This window comes from Giraffa tippelskirchi, chromosome 3, assembly GCF_054371585.1.
Source record: "Giraffa tippelskirchi isolate mGirTip1 chromosome 3, T2T-mGirTip1v1.2.pri, whole genome shotgun sequence".
NCBI classification, from domain to species: domain Eukaryota; kingdom Metazoa; phylum Chordata; class Mammalia; order Artiodactyla; family Giraffidae; genus Giraffa; species Giraffa tippelskirchi.
The window spans coordinates 36,449,246-36,469,151 of NC_137277.1; the positions used below are offsets into that span (position 1 = coordinate 36,449,246).

Below are 19,906 nucleotides of genomic sequence, written 5' to 3' on the forward strand. Positions count from 1 at the left end.
TGTGGTGTGAAGTGACAAGAGCAAGATATACGGGTCATGGGACATGGAGGCTGGTGGGGGTTGGGAGGAGACGTTGAGGGGGAAGATGGCAGGTGGCCATCAACAGAGAAGCTGAAGCCAAGAATCAGGCGTGATTAGGGAGCAAGGGCATAAGACCCATGTCTGCAGAAAGAAGAGCCAAAAATTATAAAAATAAGTTTTAGTAGTTAAAAAATAGGGAATTTATACAAGACATAAACAGCAATTTTATATCATGGCATAGAAGCAATCCAAAAGAATAGAGGAAAGGTCTAAGGGAGGTCAGTGGCTGGTTAGTTGTGAATTAAACACTGACCAATAAGGAAAGAGTGTCTACCGTGTGCTATAAATTGTTCTAGTATATTAATTGATGCTGAATAAATCATCACAAGATTCCATTCTGTGCACTGGTTCGTCTGCTGCAGGTGTATAATGAAGCTGCAAGATCTGGAAAAGATAAAGAAATTAACAGATGAGCTCTGAGATCAAGGGAAGTTGGGCAGGGTATCAGGGGCAAGGGGTGACAGCTTAAACTGGGGAATCAGAGTCCAAAACATTAGCTATAGACCAGGTACACAGCAGGTACTCAACAGTAAAGATCTGTGAATTGAATGAATGGCTCCCACCTTCCTCCACAGCTTCATCTCCTACTAGTCTGCTCTAGCCGCCATCTTGATGTTGCTCCAAGCACTGCCTGGCTTTGAGGGCTGGTCCCTGGGCCTATGATGGCGTCCCTCCCTCCCCACTCGGTGGTCGGGCTGACTCTTCACTCATCGCACTTATCCATGGTGCAGGCAGTGTCTGTATCTCTCTCTGGGTCTGCCTGAGAGCTGCTGCTGGCAGAATCCCTGCTAGGGAGGCTCTGGGTCCCTGGAGGAGGAGTTCAGAAGCCCAGGTTACCTAGAGGATGCTGCAGGGACTGCTTCCTTCTCCGCTTGCACACCACATAGAGCAGGATTCCAGTGAGGATGAAAATGATGACCAAGAGAGACAGCACAGGCACCATGGCTGACGTCCCAGCTGCAGGACCCACGTTTTCCTTCAGCTGCTTCTGGTTCTCCCTAGCCTCAGGTTCTGCCCTCAGACTGTGGCCCGAAGTGTAAGTGGTAGTTTCATGGGTGGGGATGAGCTTGCTGTCCAAGGACAGTGCTCCTTCCAGAGGGGTGGGTTGCTGGGTACGCTGCAGAGTGGATGGCAGGTACGTCTGGGAAGTGGTGCCTGTGTCTGAAGGTGCCACTTCTGTGGGCTCAGGAAGCTGGGTGCTGCGAAGAGGTGCATCCCCCTTGTGGGCCACCACCCTAGCTTGAGCAAGTCCACATTCTGAAGAAGCAAAAAGTGAAGAATCAGGGCTACAAGGGGACAAGGTGAAGAACTAGATAGAGGGCAGGGTAGCGGGTCAAGGAGAACATCACGGGAACAGCTGAAGGCCAGGAAAGGAGAGTAGGGGGAAAATATGGGGAGGTGGAAATGAGCAACCACAACATGGAACCCCTGGGGCGATCATGCCCTAGGAAGTCAGGACACCCCGGTTGGAACCCAGATTCTGCTACAAAGTAGCTGTGACCTTGCCCCTTACCTCCTAACCTCTCTGGGGCTCATTTCTTTTAGCTGTAATTTAGGGATAATTTTAGTAACAAAGGCCAGAGTAGCCAGGAAGAGTAAATGAAATCAGATAGGTGCTGGGACCTGGAAGAACACTTGGTGTCTTAATGGTTGTGTGTTTGTTTTAGGAGTAAAATACAACCAGCATATCAAATTTGTGACTTCACAGGTGTTCCTGCTAAGGACAAGTTCCCATTAAGTTTTTCAAAAGTGGCTGTATACACTTATTTATTCATTTCATTGTTTTAAAATTTTACCTCAAAGGAACAATAAAATACAGAACTCTCCTTAATCATATACATGGTGAAATGTCTGGGAATAAAGTATAGTCAAGCCTGCAACTTACTTGGAAGTGTACCAAAAAGATATTAGGCAGATCGATGAGGGATAGAGGGATGCATAGACAGATGGGTGAGCAATAAAGCAAATATAGTTAAAATGCCTTAAACTAGATATTGTAAAATATAAAATATATTTGCTTTATTATGGACATATATAAAATACATCAAATATAAAAATCAAGTACTATAGAATTAGGTGGTGGTTATATGGATGTTCACTGGACAAATCCTTCAACTTTTGTACATGTCTTCAAATTTCCATAATAAAATTGTTCTTGTTGTTGTTTAGTCATCAAGTCATATCTGACTCTTTTTGCAGCTCCATGGACTGTAGCCCATAAGGCTCCTCTGTCCATGGGATTTCCCAGTCAAGAGTGCCATCTCCTTCTCCAGGGGATCTTTCCAACCCAAGGATAGAACCCACTACCTCCTGCACTGGCAGGTAGATTCTTTACCCCTGAGCCACTGGGGAAGCCTCCACCATAAAATACTGGAACATAAAAATAGTGCCTTGATTTCAAGAACATTAAGTAAATGCACAGTGATAGGATGCATTGGCAAAAATCATGAAAATGATGATGAAGGGTTTGTGGTAAACAGGAACTTAAGTCAAAGTATACTGAAGAGGAAAAGGCTGAGGCAAAGAAGGGTGTAAGGTGGACGAACGGAGCCCTGGGGACAGGGCCTGGGGAGGAGGGGGAAGCTCTCACCTCCACTATCAAAGCAGCGCATCAGTTCCTGAACCCAGCGGTCAGTGCTGCCTCCACATACATTTCTGAGGGGTAGCTGGAACCTGCGGAAGGACCTGGTCTCAGATGTGCCCCCACTCTCCGCCCCACCCCCGCTATTCTCAGCTCTTTCCTTGTTCCAAAGAAATGAGGTCACTCCCGAGCTTCAGCAGTTTCTGCTGGGCCTGGGAAATTCCAGGTAGGTGGGACAGGGGAAAAGGGAAACTGAAGGTGCAACGAATTAGGGCGAACGTGAGCGGGAGGAGTGGGGCGGGGGCTAGACGTCCTCCCAGAAGGAAATCGAGTTTGACCAGAGGATCCTGAAGGGCGGGGGGGGGGGCGGCGGGGGAGGCGGGGGACGGTGGTCGCGCAGCCCTCTCAGGGGTGGGAGGTGAGATTACCTGACGTAGGAAATACAGCGCTGATATTCTTTCAGGTATTTTCGTAGATGTCCCATGAGTTGCTCGTTTCGCGGGGAATGGGAAGAGATTGTATGATCGCAGCGACAATTTCCAACCTTGCTGCCTTCGTTGCCATTGCCTGAGCGGGACGGAAGTGGTTCGCACAGGCTCCCCGGTTCAAGGGGCTCATGCAGCTGCTACTAAGACTTCAACCCACAGCCTCGCTACAGCGTCTCCCCTAGACTCCAGGATCTGAGCCCCGACCTCGGCTCAACCCACGCTTCACTCTCCCCAAATATGTCCATAATCATACCTGAACCCAGGTGTTCCCCAGCCCATCCCCAACCCCAGGCAGCTGGCCCTCCCCCTGCCCCGGCTGCCTTGGGGACCCTGGCTCCCCACTTACTCAACTCAACCCCGCGGCGATAGTGTCTCCCGCCCATTTCCTTCCCCGGATTCAGGGCTCCGAGCCCCTGACAAACCTGAAGAAGTGAGACAAGCTACAAACAGTAGGACTAAGAGGAACCGGGATGCCCGGCCCGGCATCATCTCGGCCCGCCGCGTTCTGTCTGACTCCTCGACGTTCTCCGGAGCCTGACGACCAGCCGGTTCCTCAATGGCTTTCGCTTCCTTCTCCCGCTTCGCCTGTGATTCCGCGAGACACGGCGGTCGTCGGCGCCCGGGCCCGGCCGGCCGAGGGGGCGGCGCGTCCCTCCCGGCGTCCTCACCGTCTCAAATCGACAGTGGGGTCACTACCGTCGCAACCGCGTGATCGCCGGCCTGGGGGCGGCGGGGAAACTCCGGTAGGCGGAGTTCCTCCGCCAGCACCCCAGCACCCAGTCCAGAGCCTCGTCGAGGGGGTAGCCAGGAATGATGGAAGAAGGCGAGAGAAAGCGAAAGGAAGCCCAGGGTGCACGGCTAGGCGCAGCTGTATGGCAGCCTATTCGTACGGCAGCCGATTCGTCCGGCCCAGAGACGCCAGCCCTGCCCACCTGCCCTCCGCAGGTCAGTCCCTGTGACCTGCTCCTTAGAGAGGCTTTCATGTTTTGACCCGGGTCCAGTCACGTGGCCGGAGTGACTGGCAGCACCAGTCCGCGTGCCGTGCCGCGCAGACACTGACTCGGGCGCCTCCGCGTGGTGCAAGACTTTGGGGCGTGGCCGTCCGAGCAGCCGGCCGTGGGCTCGGGCAGCCTGACGTCACACCGCACCCCGAGGTATTTACCTTCGAAAAGTGGTGGCGGCTGCAGGTACCGGAGTAGTGGAGCGGCTGGGGCGGGGCTAGGTGTACTGGGGTTCACCGCCAACCCCAACCCCGTCCAGGACGAAGGGATGCCCTGTCTCCGATGCCCTCCTCCCACACCCCATAGACGAGTCCAAAACTCTTCTCCATAGGATTAACCCTCTCCCACTTCGATCCTCAATTCAATTCAACCCCTACCTTTGAGGGTTTGAGCCTCAGATTTGGAGCCCCAAATACTATCTCCCTCCTGACTACTCACTTTTAACCCTAATCACCCACTTTCAAGTCTGGCCCGCGTTCTCATCCTGAACCCGCATCCTCAGCCCTGAAAACTCCTTTCTGGCTCCCAACATCCATCCATAGATTCCACCCTAAGGGACCCCTCCAACCCACACCGTCCCCGGTGCCTCTCCCTCACCATACATCCTTTCCTCTGCTCAATCTGGCCCAGGCCCTGTGCCCCTGAAGACATGGAGTTTGTGTCTGGATACCGGGATGAATTCCTTGATTTTGCTGCCCTCCTCTTCGGCTGGTTCCGCAAGTTCGTGGCAGAGCGCAGGGCTGTAGGGACCAGGCTTGAGGGTCGCTGGCGGCAGCTGGAGGCTCAGATCAGAAGGTTGCCCCAGGACCCGGCCCTTTGGGTGCTCCACGTCTTGCCCAACCGCAGTGTGGGCATCAGCCTGGGGCAAGGGGCAGAGCCAGGCCATGGACCAGGTCTGGGGGCTGCCCGGCTGCTGGGAGATGAGCCCCCACTCCACCTGCGAGACCTAAGTCCCTATGTCAGCTTTGTCAGCCTGGAGGAAGGGGAGGAAGGAGAGGAGGAGGAAGAGGAAGAAGAAAAGAATGGAGAGGAGGAGGGTGCAGGCACCAAAAAGGTAGAAACAGAGGAGGATGGGGAGCCGGCCCCTAGCAGCAGGGAGTCCCCCCAGGAAGCCACCCCTCCAGGGGAACCAGAGGAGGCTGAACAGGAGGCTGGAGGTGGTGAGGATGGCCAAGAGGACAGGGCAGAAGACGAACCGAGGCCTGAGAGGAGGAAGGGACGGAGAAGTGGTAAGAACCCAGGATGGCCCCGCCATGCCCCCTGCCCAGCAGACCCCCCTTCTGAAGCCCTCCTCTGCCCGCTCAGAACACAGTTAGGAGTCACACATGGGTGGTCCTCAGGCCAATGTGGCCTGAAAAGATGTTTTCATTGATCCACATTTTTTTTTTAAGTTTCACCAACATTTAAACATTAAAAGAAAACAAAATTCCAGAAGTTGAGAGTTAACACCTCAAGAAAAATGTGAAGTTCCCACAGCACACCCCTACATTTCTGCCTGGCAGCAAATGCTCATTCTGTGGAGCCGCTGTCCACTTCCAATGAGGCCTGCCCCCTCTACTTAGTCCCCTCTCCTAGCCCCAGGGGTATCTGATTTGGTACCCTGCCCCTGACAATCTTCCCCCTCCACCCCCGACTTTTCCTGTCTTCCGCAGATGCTGCCCCCTTGCACCTTTCCTGCCTCCTACTGGTGACGGATGAACATGGCACCATCCTGGGCATTGACCTGCTGATGGAAGGAGCACAAGGGAGCACAGGCAGGGGCTCAGGGGCTGAGAACCTGGCTCCTCGAGCCTATGCTCTCCTCTGCCACAGCATGGTCTGCCCCATGGGCTCCGGAGACCCCCGAAAGCCCCGACAGCTTACTGTGGGAGATGCCCACCTGCATCGGTACAGAAAGCTAGTAGAGGGTGGGGAAGCCAGGGGGCCTGGGCTCCTGAGCCCCACCCCCCACCTGATGCCATCTCCACCCCCATTCAGGGAGCTGGAGAATCTGGTCCCAAGGCTGGGAGTGAAGTTAGCCAAGACCCCGATGCGGACATGGGGTCCCCGGCCAGGCTTCACCTTTGCCTCCCTTAGGGCTCGAACCTGCCATGTTTGTCATAGGCACAGCTTTGAAGTGAAACTGACACCCTGGTGAGCAACCTGCAAAGACAGAGTGAGGGGGAGGAAGGTCAGGCAAACAGAGAGGAAGCAGGCTAGTGGGGGACACTGTGGACAGACAGAATGAGGAACAGAGAAACAAGAAGATGAAAAAATACCATGCAGTTATAGGCAAAGAAAGTACAAATAGACTGAATGACATATGGGCAGCTGCAGGATAGATGGACAGCAGACAGAGGACCTACATACACTAACACTGGGTACACCTCCTATAACCCCAGCCCCCAGTGTGGTGCTGTCTTGTACTGTGGAGAGGCTTGTCTCCGTGCGGACTGGAAGCGATGCCCAGATGACGTAAGCCACCGATTTTGGTGCCCGAGGCTTGCAGCCTTCATGGAGCGGGCTGGAGAACTGGCAACCCTGCCTTTTACCTACACCGCAGGTACCATGAGGAGGTCAGGATGGATGGGGGAAGTGGAACCAGGTCTTTGGAACAGGGTCCTGGGCTTGAAGGTTAAGTGCCTGTTATTTCAGAGTCTTGATCCCTGGAGTAACAGCTGAGTGCTGGGTATTTGGGGCTGGGAGCTAGACCCCTGGGGTTGGAGATAGCCTCTCTGGAGCTGAGGACTGAGTGCCCAGGTCCCTGAGAGAACTTAGGGGATTCAGGAGTAGAGATACAAATACTTGCTTCCCAGCTTCACAAGCTGGCAACCTGAAACAAATCACTTTACTTCCTTCTTAGAGTTTTTCCTCACCGGTAAAACAGGCAGATTCAGTTCAGTTCAGTTTAGTCGCTCAGTCGTGTCCGACTCTTTGCGACCCCACGAATTGCAGCACGCCAGGCCTCCCTGTCCATCACCCACTCCTGGAGTCTACCCAAACCCATGTCCATCAAGTCGGTGATGCCATCCAACTATCTCATCCTCTGTCGTCCCCCTTCTCCTCCTGCCCCCAATCCTTCCCAGCATCAGGGTCTTTTCCAATGAGTCAACTCTTCTCATGAGGTTGCCAAAAGCAAATGTCAAAACCCATGGGAATTGTTATATGGCTTCTGTAGACTATGCTGTAGCCACTCAGGAATGTTAGTTCTCTGCCTGACTAGAAGCAGACTCAGACCCGGGGTCCCGGGGAGAGGCTGAGGTGAGCCCAAGTCTGGAATCCTGGTCACTGGGTCCTCAACCCCTCCCCTCATCCTTCTCCAGAGGTGACCAGTGAAACCTTTAACAAGGAGGCCTTCCTGGCCTCCCGTGGCCTCACTCGTGGCTACTGGACCCAGCTCAGCATGCTGATTCCAGGCCCTGGTGCCCCCAGGCACCCAAGGAGCAGCACACCCTCCCTCAGCCTTCTTCTCCATGGTGCGTGGGGCCTCTTTCCAGGCATGAGTCCCTCAGACTAGAGAGCAGGAGGGGAGATCAAAAAGTTGTCCAGATCCTAGATAACCCCATATACACCAGACCTCCCCACCTCCAGCACCAGGGTACTGCCTGCCCCTCCCCAACCCTCAGAAAATCACCCCTGCCCACCCTCTCCAGAAGCCCCATCCCTAGGCAGTTCCCCAGCTCCCTGCTGCAGCTCCAGGTCCTCTCAGGGAACACAGCTCCTTTGGAAGAAGGAAGCAGCCAGGTGAGGATCTCCCTGATACCAGGTTTGTCGTCTTTCATCCTCACAGGAGATCCTTACCAGCCTCTCCAGGGGGATGGGCCTGCCCTGATGCCTCCAGTGCCCCCAGATTCACCCAAGGGCCTCTTTGGTGAGCCGGAGGGACCCTGAGGGAGCTAGGGGTAGGGATGCGATCTGGAGGGCCAGAGGTCTTGGGTGGCTGAGAAAGGAGGCCGTTAGACTGGAGGGGGCCTGAGGTCAGGTCCCCAGTAGCCTACTCTCCCCAGGCTCGTGGCAGGATTACTACACGTGGCGGGGCCTCAGCTTGGACTCCCCCATGGCTGTACTCCTCACCTACCCACTGACTGTGTACTACGTCATCACCCACCTGGTGCCCCAGTCCTGTAAGGAGAGCCGAGGCAGGGGGGAGGACTGCGTGGAGCAGAGGGGCCAGGGGGCTGGTAGGGGACAGGAGGGAGGGGAGGAGGAGACCATATTCTTAAGTGGCTAGCTTATCACCCAGTCCCTGAGCTCAACATCCAGAACAAACAGTCACTGAAAATCCACGTGGTGGAGGCCGGGAAGGAGTTTGACCTTGTCATGGTGTTTTGGGTAAGTCCCACCAGGCCTGAAGGGTGGGCGTCTGGGTGTGGAGGTCAACACAGGGTGGGACCCAGATTCGTCCTCTCTGCCCTTCAGGAACTCTTGGTCTTGCTCCCCCACGTGGCCCTGGAGCTGCAGTTTGTGGGTGATGGCCTGCCCCCCGAAAGTGACCAGCAGCACTTTACCCTGCAGAGGGTGAGGGTTGAGTACCCCTTCCCCCCATCCCTCACCCCAATCTCCAGACCTGGTCCCTCTGTTGTCATCCTGGTTGGGCAGTGCCCTTCTGATCCCTGCCTCCTCTCCCTTGTCTTACCTGACACATCTTCCAGCACCATCACTTCCACTTCTGGCCTCTCTCCCACTTCTGACTCTCCAGGATGGCCCTGAAATATCTGTCCGCCCTGGTTCCAGCGTATCAGCACGGCTCAGCTCTGGGGCTAAGGAGAAGGGGGGCCGCAGAGACCTGCAGATCAAGGTGTCTGCAAGGCCCTACCACCTGCTCCAAGGGCCCAAGCCTGACTTGGTCATCGGTAAGAGCCAGGGGTGGGATCGTGGAGAAGGTGGGAGGAAGCCATGGAAGCTAGCTTCTCCCTGCTCTCCTTCCCTCCGCAGGATTTAACTCTGGCTTTGGACTAAAGGACACTTGGCTGAGCTCGCTGCCCCGGTTACAGGTGGGGGATGGGGCAAAGGAGACCTTCTCTCACCCCCTACCCGGTCCCTCATTTTCTAAAAGTGTCTTCTTCTCCATCATCTGCTCCACAGACGTCGGGTGCACCCACGGGTCCTCCTGGCCCCTGTGTCTGCCTCGTGCCTCTCCCCATCCCAGTCCTCTGGGTCCCCGGGAGGTATATGGGGGTGGGAGCTTTTCTGTGAGTGTCTGAGTTCCCGCTCCCACCCCAGTCCCTCCGAGTGCCGGCATTCTTCACCGAGAGCAGCGAGTATGGCTGTGTGATGGACGACCAGACCATGGCGGTGGCCACAGGAGGGGGGACCAGCCCTCCACAGCCCAACCCTTTCCGCTCCCCCTTTCGCCTCAGAGCGGCAGACAATTGCATGCCCTGGTAAGGCCTTCGTACTCTCTGGCGGCTCATCCTGAAAAGCCTACCTCAACCCTCGTCTCTATGGTCCTGGGACCCTCCTGTCCCAGCCCTACCCTCTGCTTGCTCCGCCCGCACTCCTCACGACCCCCACTGGAGGGTCTCGACAACGCCCACACACCCCTCTTTAGAACCAGCTCACAAAATCTCTCCAACCCTTGGTCCTCTACCCACCAAAATATAGCCCTGATTACACCCTGGCTGGCCCGCGGAGCCCTAAGCCTAGCCCCCCACCCCCCGGAACGCAGAATTTAGAAGCCCCGCCCCTTGGGAATATCTCAGCCTCTTGGCCCCGCCCCTGATGGAGCCACGCCCCCTCAGGTACTGCAACGCTTTCATCTTCCACTTGGTCTACAAGCCCTCGCAGGGAAGCGGGGCCCGCCCGGCCCCCGGGCCGGTGACTCCGGCCCCAACTCCTATAGCCCCTCACGCCCCCGCCCGTAGGCGCCGAGGAGAAAAGAAACCTGGGCGGGTGTCCCGCCGGCGCAGGTGAGGGCCGAGAGATAGCAGCCCACCCTCTCCCCCGACACGCCTCAGAAAGGAACACGAAACAGGGGAGGCCGAGGGCGAGGCCGGTTGGCGGAACACGAAAAGCTAAATAAAATTACTTGTTTGAAACCACTGAGTCAAACGCTAATCGTTGGGTCCTTAAATGGAGAGAGGAGAAAAAGGATTTAAGTACGACATTTTTCTCCAGCTTTCTTCAGTTCCTGGACCGCTATCCCCTCTCTCTTTGCTTGGGATTCTAACTTTTCTGGGTAATCCCGTGCGTGCGTGCTAAATCGCTTCAGTCGTATACGACTCTTTGCGACCCCATGGATTGTAGCCCGCTAGGCTCCCCTGTCCATGGGATTCTCCAGGCAAAGATATTGGAGTGGGTTGCTATTTCCTCCTCCAAGGGATCTTCCCGACCCCAAACTTCTTCTAATGTGTGTTGATAAGACACTTTCCGGCCTCAGGAACAATCAGGGACCGGATCCAAGTCAAGATAAGACCAAGAAACAGAAAGTGACCTCTCTGGGGGGCGGGGAGGGGGGTGGCGCGGGGGCAGGGGAGGCATACAACCTCCTAGGGGCCGCACAGCCTTGGTTTAGATTCAGTGAAAGCCCCCAGGCCACCCACCTGTCCAGCTTAGAAACCTCATGGCCATCCTTAACTCCACCTTCTCTCATCTTTCATGTCCCATAAGAACCAACTCCAGCTGAATGAGACTGCTGGTCACTCAACCTCCAGCAATTTATGTCCAGTTCCACTGCAAACGCCCCTTGTATCTCCTGTTCCTCCCAAAACAGACATTCAAAACTTATTCTCTGCTTAAATCCCTTCAGTGACTTTCTTCTGCTTTTTAAAATCCCCATAAGCATAAGCTGGGCCTAAAAGATGCTTGTCACAAAGTATAGAAACGGAAAAAATAGTGGAGAAACCTGGCAGACACCACCTGAATCAACTGACTAGGATTTATGAGAAATAAGAAGTCATGCTGACATCACACTCCCTGACCTGATGCAATGACAAGGCCACACTCCCATCCCCTCTGTAGTATTTTCCCCCAAATCCATAACTTTAGACTAATCACAAGAACACATCAGAAAAAAAAAAATTACTGGGACAATCAACAAAACACTTGACCACTATTTTCAAAAGTATAAGTCACAAAAAGCAAAGAAAGACCAAGAAAGACTGACAGATTGGAAGAGACTAAGGAGACACAACAATTAAATAGGATATAGTAGACTGGATTGGATCTTGAATGGAGAAAAAAATAAAGAAGAATAGGAAAACTGGAGAAATTTGAATAGTCTGCTATTTAGCTAGTGGTATTGTATCAATGTTAACTTCTTAGTTTTGATAAACATATCATGGTCATAGAAGAAGTAACATTAAAGGAAGATGGATGAGGAGTATTTGGAAACACTCTGGTGTCTTTACCAAAATCACTGCAGATGGTGACTGCAGCCAAGAAATTAAAAGACGCTTGTTCCTTGGAAGAAAAGCTATGACCAAACTAGACAGAATATTAAAAAGCAGAGACATTACTTTACCAACAAAGTCCATCTAGTCAAAGCTATGGTTTTTCCCGTAGTCATGTATGGATGTGATAGTTGGACTATAAAGAAAGTTGAGCACAGCAGAATTGATGCTTTTGAACTGTGGTGTTGGAGAAGACTCTTGAGAGTCCCTTAGACTGCAAGGAGATCCAACCAGTCAATCCTAAAGGAAATCAGTCCTGAATATTCATTGAAGGACAGATGCTGAAGCTGAAACTCCAGTAGTTTGGCCACCTGATGCAAAAAGCCTACTCATTGGAAAAGACCCTGACACTAGGAAAGATTAAAGGCAGGAGGAGAAGGGGATGACAGAGGATGAGATGATTGGATGGCATCACTAACGCAATGGACATGAGTTTGAGTAGGCTCAAAGTAGGGAGTTGGTGATGGACAGGGAAGCCTGGCATGCTGCAGTCCATGGGGTCGCAAAGAGTCAGACACAACTGAGTGACTGAACTACTGACTGTCTTTGCAATCTACCTATAAATCTAAAATTATCTCAAAATAAAATGTTTAGAAGATCAGTCTTTAGTATGGCTCTCTTTCCATTATCCTCTTTTTTTCTAAATATTTTATTATCTAAGTTTCCAAATCCACAAAAACCCTGGAAGACTTGGCAGAATGAATCTCTATGTACCCATCACCCAGCTTCGACAATCACCAGCATTTTTCAGTTTTATTATTATTCCTTGTGATGACGTGATAATATAAGAAATATATATTTGGTCTGCATCCTCCATTCTTGGCGAGAGAGCTTCTATGATCTGCATGATAGAGGTGAGAGGAGCCTCTTTTGTTATTCACAATAAGCCCCTTACAACCATACCTGAGTTTATTCTAATAAGGTGACTCTGGATGAGTATTTAGCTTCAGGATAGAGGTTAGATACCAGAGAAACCAACCACGTGAGTTATATCCTTTATAGTAAATCAGTAATAATTAGTATTATTACTAATTCTGAGTTCTGTGAGCAAAAGTTACCAATGGAAATAGAATTTAGAGTTGGAGTCAACCCCAGGAAGTTGTTTCACTAGAGGCATGTGTGTGTGTTAGTCACATAGTCTGTCCAACTCTTTACAACCCCATAGACTGGGGTTGCCAGGCTCTTCTGTCCATGGAATTCTCCAGGCAAGAACACTGTAGTGGGTTGCTATTTCCTTCTCCAGGGGATCTTCCCGACCCAGGGATCGAAGCTGGGTCTCCTGCATTGCAGGTGGATTCTTTACCATTTGAGCCACCAGGGAAGAGCATAGGGAGTGCAAACCAATAAGAAAAAAAATGTGAAGTATGCATCCCTTGGTGATTATTTGTAACAGCTATAATGAAACTTAAAAAAGAGTTCTGGTTTGGGCTTTGATGCTAGACTAAGTTCAGATTTGGGTCAGCCTGAATTTTGGCCACTAACCTCAAAGCTATCCACTAAGTGAAAAATTAGGCTGGGACAACAGAAGGTACCTCTAAGTCTCCTGGTCACCAAGAAGGTAGTTAGCATGCATGCTCATGCATGCTGACTCTTTGCAACTCCATGGACTGTAGCCTGCCAGGTTCCTCTGTCCATGGGGTTTTCCAGGCAAGAATACTGGAGTGGGTTGCCACTTGCTCCTCCAGGGCATCTTCCCAACCCAGGGATTGAACCCCAAATCTCCTGCATTGGCAGGCAGATTCTTTGCCACTGGGCCACCTGGGAAGTTAGCATGGGTGGGGAGGGCAAAAACCAAGAAACTCCTGAAACCAGGAATATAGCTCTGAAGGAGTTAGCTGCTTCATTTTTCAGACTGGTATCACCAGCTTCCTGAAGGACTTTTACTAAAATGGATTGTGAGAGTGACTAATTTAGGGGCAACATCATTGGTAGTAAATGCTGCAATGTAGAAGAGTATGTTTGGGTCGATACAGGACCCACAAGTCCCTGTTAAACAATCACAGATGGCTCTACGCCATCCAGACACACAGGAGGTTATTCCTGAGGAATAATCCTGAAGCTATCCAGGGAACCATTGAGTCACCGCATTAGCATAAACTCAGGTATAGTTAAAAGGGGCCGGTAATAAATAACAGAGGAGAAGGCAATGGCAACCCTCTCCACTACTCTTGCCTCGAAAATCCCATGGACGGAGGATCCTGGTAGGGTTTCACACAATTTTGAGCCAGAAATGTGGGATAAAGGCCAAATATATATTTCTTTCTTTTTGGCTGTATGGGTCTTTGTTGGGAAACTCAGGCTCAGTAGTTAACGCAAGCGGGTTAATTGCCCAGAGGCCTGTGGGATCATAGTTCCACAACCAGGGGTAGAATTTGAGTCCCCTGCATTGGAAGGTGGATCCTTAACCACTGGACCACCAAGGAAGTCCCCCAACTATATATTGTTTATATCAAAATATCACACCCCCCCAGTTTTTTCCCAGAGTGTTATAAAACACACCCGCAGACATCAGTTATCTCACATGCATCTACAACAAATAAGGCCTTTTAAAAGGGTAACTACCATGCTATTATCATACCCAATAAAATTAACAATTATTCTTTAATGTCTTATCATAATACCCAGTTCATATTCACATTTCTTCAATTGTTTCCAAGATGCCTTTTACAGTTGGTTTGCTACAATCAAGAAATAAATAAAGGTGGCTCAACAGTAAAGAATCCGCCTGCCAATGCAGGAGGCATGGATTTGATCCCTGGTCCAGGAAAACCCCACATACCATGGAGCAACAAATCCTTCACACCACAACTATTGAGCCTGTGCTCTAGAGCCCGGGAACCTCAACTATTTAGCCCATATACTGCAACTACTGAAGCCCATGCTCTAGCGTCCTCTAGCCACAGCAAGAGAAGCCACCACAATGAGAAGCCCGAGCTCTGCAATGAAGACCCAGCACACCCATAAATAAATAAATAAATATGTTAAAACAAAGAAATAAAGAAGATCCACAGGTGGCTTTTGGTTGTTATGACTCTTAAGTTTGGGTGTTTTGTTTTGTTTTGTTTTGTTTTCCTATAACAAGCCTCTTTCCCTTTTTTTACGTTCATGCTGAGTCAATGAGTAACTAAATCATTTGTCCTGTAGAATGTTCCTCATTGTGGATTGGGCTGGTTATTTCCTCTGGGAGATTTTATTTTATTTTTTAATCTGTGCATCTGTATTTAGGTTCTGGAAAACTGGCAGTTAGATGTAGATAAAAATGCTCTCTTAATGTGGTCCCTGCCAACCTCCAAAGGCTGATTTCATCCCACTTCCTGTCCCCATCTCTACCCTGGAGCCAGAAGCTCTAAATGAAGACATTCCTCAGTGTGGAACTTACCCATTTTCTTGCACAACAAATTCCTTTACGGCTTAAAGGTCACTTCCTTAGAAGGGTAGCTTTCCTTGACCCCAGATGAGGGTACACATCCCCTCCATAGTACTTTGTGTGTCTCTTAATGCCATAAAAGGGCAGCCTAGGTCTCTGATGGATTAAGAGGAAATAGAACTTTTCGTCACTCCCTTGGCCAGAAAAATAATCTCTCGCTAAGTTCCTGTGCTCTCCTACACAGAAGTACCAAAACATATTGTTATCTCCAAGCGGTAGCATTACTAAGGGTTTGTTTACTATTTTGTTTTGTTGTCATGCTCATTTTTCTTGCATGAACACACAGTACTTTTGTAATAAAAATGTTTAGATTACAAACTGCCTACTTTGATAATTCACTTACTAAATACTGATTGAATGCACACACGGTTTTGCGTTAGAGATGCAAAGGGGAAAAAACACAAAAGAATGGTCCTTGCTTCCATGAAATTTACAAGGATCTCTTACCCCCATCACTCTACTCTTTTATTTTCTTTGAGCATGTGTCACAGTTATTTTATCATGTCATTCATTTATGTTTATTACCCCTCCTCCTCCAATACACACTAAAAACTAAATTCTATGAAAAGGGAAACCTTGCCAGTCTGATTATAACTATGCCCTTGCACAATGCCTGAGACATAATAGCCACTTAGCATTTACTAAAGGTATTTTCTTTCTTGGCTGGGCTGGTGCACAGATCTTTTCAGTTGCAGCATATGGAATCCAGTTCCCTAACCAGGGATAGAACCTGGGCTCCCTTCCTTGGAAGTGTGGAGTCTTAGCCACTGGGCCACTGGAAAGTTCTTCCAGAGGAATTTTTTGAAAGCTATTCCTGCTATACTGGAGGGAAAATGGACTATGAGAGAGTAAGACTTGAGACAGATGAGCTAGGAGTTTTTGGTTAATAATATAGGCAAGAGCTGGCGGCGCCTTGATGCTGGAGACAGACAAGTAAATCCTGGGGCTAATGAGGAGGTAGAAATAACAGGTGGTGAGCAATCATACTGGAACAAGGTAGGGGGCAGAGAAGGAGCTGCAGGTTCCCAGTTGGGGCAACTAGATGGAAGGAGGTGCTGTGTGCAGGCAGTGGGGACACAGGAAGAGGAAGGGTGGAGCTAGAGAGGTTGGAAGGAGTGGGAGACAAAGGTAATGAATTCGTGTTAAGTTTGAAATGCTCGTGGAACCTCATGATAGAAATTCTGGTAGGCACTTAACGTGTGAGAGAGGGAATTCACACAAAGAGGAGAGGATGAGGTGAGAGAGAAGAAGTGGCCTTAAAAACAGAGCCTTGGGGCCTTTCCAGGTGGTCCAGTAGTTAAGACTCCACGTTCCCAAGGCAGGGGGCCCAGGTTCGATCCCTGGTCAGGCAATAAGTTCCCACATGCCACAACTAAGACCCGATGCAGTTAAATACATTAATATTAATTAAGTAAGTAATACATAAGGGTTTTCCCAGGTTGCACAGTGATAAAGAATCCACCTGCCAATGCAGAAGACTCAAGAGATGTGGATTCGATCCCTGGGTCAGGAAGATCCCCTGAAGAAGGGAATGACAATCCACTTCAGTATTCTTGCCTAGAGAATCCCATGGACAGAGGAACCTCGCGGGCTACAGTCCATAGGGTCGCGAAGAGTAGGACACGACTGAGCACACACACACATACACATATATATAGGTGAGTGGTAGGAGGTGGGTAGTAAGTGTTTTATATACATATAACATATATGTGTTTTATATACATATAACATATGTGTGTTTTATATATATGTGGGCTTCCCTGGTAGCTCAGCTGGTAAAGAATCTGCCTGCAATTCAGGAGACCCTGGTTCGATTCCTGGGTCTGGAAGTTTCCCTGGAAAAAGGATAGGCTACCCACTCCAGTATTCTTGGGCTTCCCTGGTGGCTCAAATGGTAAAGAATCTGTTTGCAATGCAGGAGACCTGGGTTCTATCCCTGGGTTGGGAAGATCCCCTGGAGAAGGGCATGGCAACCCACTCCAGTATTCTTGCCTGGAGAATCCCCATGGACAGAGAAGCCTGGTGAGCTACAGTCCACGAGGTCACAAAGAGTTGGACACGACTGAGTGACTAAGTACAATATATATATGTAAAATAGAATCCATAGAATACAATATATATTCTATATATAATATAGAATACTATATATATATATATATAATAGAATCCTGGTGGAGGGAAGGATGATCAGAGGAAGAGGAGCCTGCCCAGAGAGAAAGAAGTGCTGAGGGCAAAGGAAAACCAGGAGGGTTCAGAAACAAAGAAATGGTAGTCAGCCATCCCAGACACTGCTGAGGCCAGGTCAGGTCAGGTGAAGAAATGTCCCCTGTACTTTACAGCAAAGACATGAGACTATTCAACAGACCAGTGGTGGCAGCCTTGAGAAGGTAGATAGTGAGATGGAAGTGAACAGGAAGCAACAATTGGGCAACTTAGAAGATACAGAAAACACGGAAAAGAAAATTCAAATGACCCTCAACCTCAACCCAGAGATGACCACCGTCACGATTTCGGTGTGTTCACAGTCCCTTTCATCAGAATGTGTATTATTTGGCTGTGCCAGGTCTTCATTGCTGCATGTAAGATCTTTAGTTGTGGTATACAGGATCTAGCTCCCTGACCAGGGATTGAACCAAGGCCCCCTGCCTTGGGAGTGCAGAGTCTTACCCACTGGGCCAGAACACACACATTTTCACAAACTTTAATCATATTGTACATCACGTTAACTAGCTTGCTCTTTTAAGAAAACAATACATTATGAATTACTTCTCACATCCTCGTTGTTGTTCAGTCTCTAGGTCATGTCCAACTCTGTGACCCCACGGACTGCTGCACGCCAGGCTCCCCTGTCCTTCACTATCTCCCAGAGTCTGCTCAAACTCATGTCCATTGAGTCGGTAATGCCATCCAACCATCTCATCTCATCCTCTGTTGCCCCTTCTCCTCCTGCCCTCAATCTTTCCTAGCATCAGGGTCTTTTCCAATGAGTCAGCCCTTTGCATCAAGTGGCTAAAGCATTGGAGCTTCAGCTTTAGCATCAATCCTTCCAATTAATATTTAGGGTTGATTTCCTTTAGGATTGACTGGTTGGATCTCAGTTGATGCAGTCCAAGGGACTCTCAAGAGTCTTCTCCAGCACCACAATTTGAAAGCATCAATTTTTGGGCACTCAGCCTTCTTTATAGTCTAACTTTCACTTCTGTACATGCCATGTCATTAGACAGTCTATTTTCATAGATGGCTGTACATTAGTTTACTTTATGAATGTGACACAGTCTATTGGGACATTTAGGCAGTTCTTAATTTTTTTCTCTATTATAAATGAAGGAGGAAGTAGGAAGTGTCCCAGCAGGGAATCAAACCGAACACAAGACTGTCTGTCTCAGCCTCCCTGGAGGGCGGGGGAGTTGATGTACTTGAGCCACTTCACGTAGAGTTTCTGGCCAAAGGAGGAGGGAGGCAGTTTGCAGGGACCGAGGTAGACGCACAGGATGAAGAAGGCAATGTGGGTCTGTGTAGGGTGCTAGTCCCAAGCTAGCTTCGTGGACTCAGATCTGAGGCACAGAACATAGGAACCACAGCAGAAGCCAAACAGCTGCTGTAAACCCACAAAGAGGACAGCACAGCATCTGAAGCCCAGGAAACCACATCATACACTTTCCCTGGCAACAAGCCAGAAGTCCACACTTGCCAAGACACTCATTGACTTATCCCCACACAACTCTGTTTATCCCCTCTTGGGTTCAGTCTCTTATCTCCTCCCTTTCCTGCCCCAGATTCTCTCACTGGACCCTCTGGGATTTAAGGTCAACAAGAACCTCCAAAGCGTCCACCTCTTCTCTTGGTTTTCTCTTTGCATTCTTTTTTTTTTAATCTAATCCACAGATCTTTAATGAGTATTGGTATAGAGGTTACTGGAGATTAATGCCAAGTTTTCCACTGGAAATAATATAGTTATTACTCTTATTGTTTTCCACAAAGAGAACTGTTGCTTAACAGAAGCTGCAATACCAATACAAACACAAAGATTTATCGTGTATCATGTAATACAAGTTGATATCAAATTTAAGTTTAAAATGCTCATATTCATATGGTAAAATGCTTATAATTCAAAAGGCAAAAATCTCAAAGCTGGATGGAACCCTAATCCCTTTGCCTTCTTGCTCTCAGATGCTTGGCTATCCTCCGAAGCTCCCTTTTGAAGAGGTATTTTTCCTCCCACATTCCACACATTTAGGCGTGAGGCCGTTGTCTTCCTTATCTGTTTTTGCTTCCAAAAAATTTCTCCTCCCTTCAAAACTCCAGCCTCTCAGAAGCACATGCCAGCAGCCTAGACCAGCCATCACCCTGCCTTGTGGCAATCATCTTGCAACATCTGCCAGTTTCATCAAGGGCTTATGCATTTGGCTTATATTTACTTCTCTATCATTAATCATGTCTTCATTTGTGTAACTGAGACATCCTCTGAGATAATCCATCCAGCAGCCCAACATCTCAGTTCCTTGTCCTCTTCTCTGCCACCCAACCTCAGCCACACGCTGAGGTAACTGCACCTCTTCCAACCTTTGGATTCCCAGCACTCCACTCTATCCATCCTTCCAGTCTGCTCTCTGATATCCTCAGTTCAACAATCCTTCAACCTTTGGTTTCTCTGGTCTATTGACCAGTCCACATTTTCACTGTTCATCACCCTCTTCACATCTTCACACTCCACTTCACCCAGTTTAAGTTCAACTGTCCATAACTATAATGATTCCTTCGGGTACAGTCTTCTTTAAATTCTTTTTTATCTTATTTACTTATTTATTTGGCTCCACCAGGTCTTAGTTGCAGCATTTGTTGTTGTTCAGTTGCTAAGCTGTGTCTGACTCTTCTCGACCCCATGGGCTGCAGCACGCCAGGCTCCCCTGTCCTTCAGTATCTCCTGGAGTTTGCTCAAATTCATGTCCATTGAGTTG

The 19,906-nt window shown here is 49.6% G+C and overlaps 2 protein-coding genes across 6 annotated transcripts; one reads left to right on the forward strand and one right to left on the reverse strand.

The window, feature by feature from the left end:
• Positions 1 to 186: 186 nt before the first annotated feature.
• On the reverse strand, positions 187 to 5,353 carry CXCL16 (C-X-C motif chemokine ligand 16). Its single transcript, XM_081578901.1, has 6 exons — positions 4,749 to 5,353; positions 3,573 to 3,735; positions 3,091 to 3,229; positions 2,672 to 2,754; positions 919 to 1,338; positions 187 to 465 (listed from the first exon to the last, which is right to left on the reverse strand). Exons 1-6 carry the CDS (start codon positions 4,800 to 4,802, stop codon positions 404 to 406), a joined length of 921 nt encoding a protein of 306 aa, XP_081435027.1. The 5' UTR covers positions 4,803 to 5,353; the 3' UTR covers positions 187 to 403.
• Positions 4,311 to 10,168, forward strand: ZMYND15 (zinc finger MYND-type containing 15). 5 transcript variants are annotated; one of them, XM_081578885.1, is made up of 14 exons: positions 4,311 to 4,337; positions 4,782 to 5,380; positions 5,804 to 6,038; positions 6,129 to 6,284; positions 6,533 to 6,693; positions 7,454 to 7,606; positions 7,921 to 8,001; positions 8,138 to 8,254; positions 8,374 to 8,462; positions 8,550 to 8,648; positions 8,830 to 8,983; positions 9,066 to 9,124; positions 9,354 to 9,514; positions 9,872 to 10,168. In XM_081578885.1, exons 2-14 carry the CDS (start codon positions 4,801 to 4,803, stop codon positions 10,041 to 10,043), a joined length of 2,217 nt encoding a protein of 738 aa, XP_081435011.1. In that variant the 5' UTR covers positions 4,311 to 4,337; positions 4,782 to 4,800; the 3' UTR covers positions 10,044 to 10,168. The 5 variants fall into 5 exon arrangements, with proteins under 5 accessions (XP_081435011.1, XP_081435014.1, XP_081435012.1 ...); XM_081578888.1 differs by having other exon boundaries at positions 9,995 to 10,168; XM_081578886.1 differs by having other exon boundaries at positions 4,782 to 5,377.
• Positions 10,169 to 19,906: the final 9,738 nt, after the last annotated feature.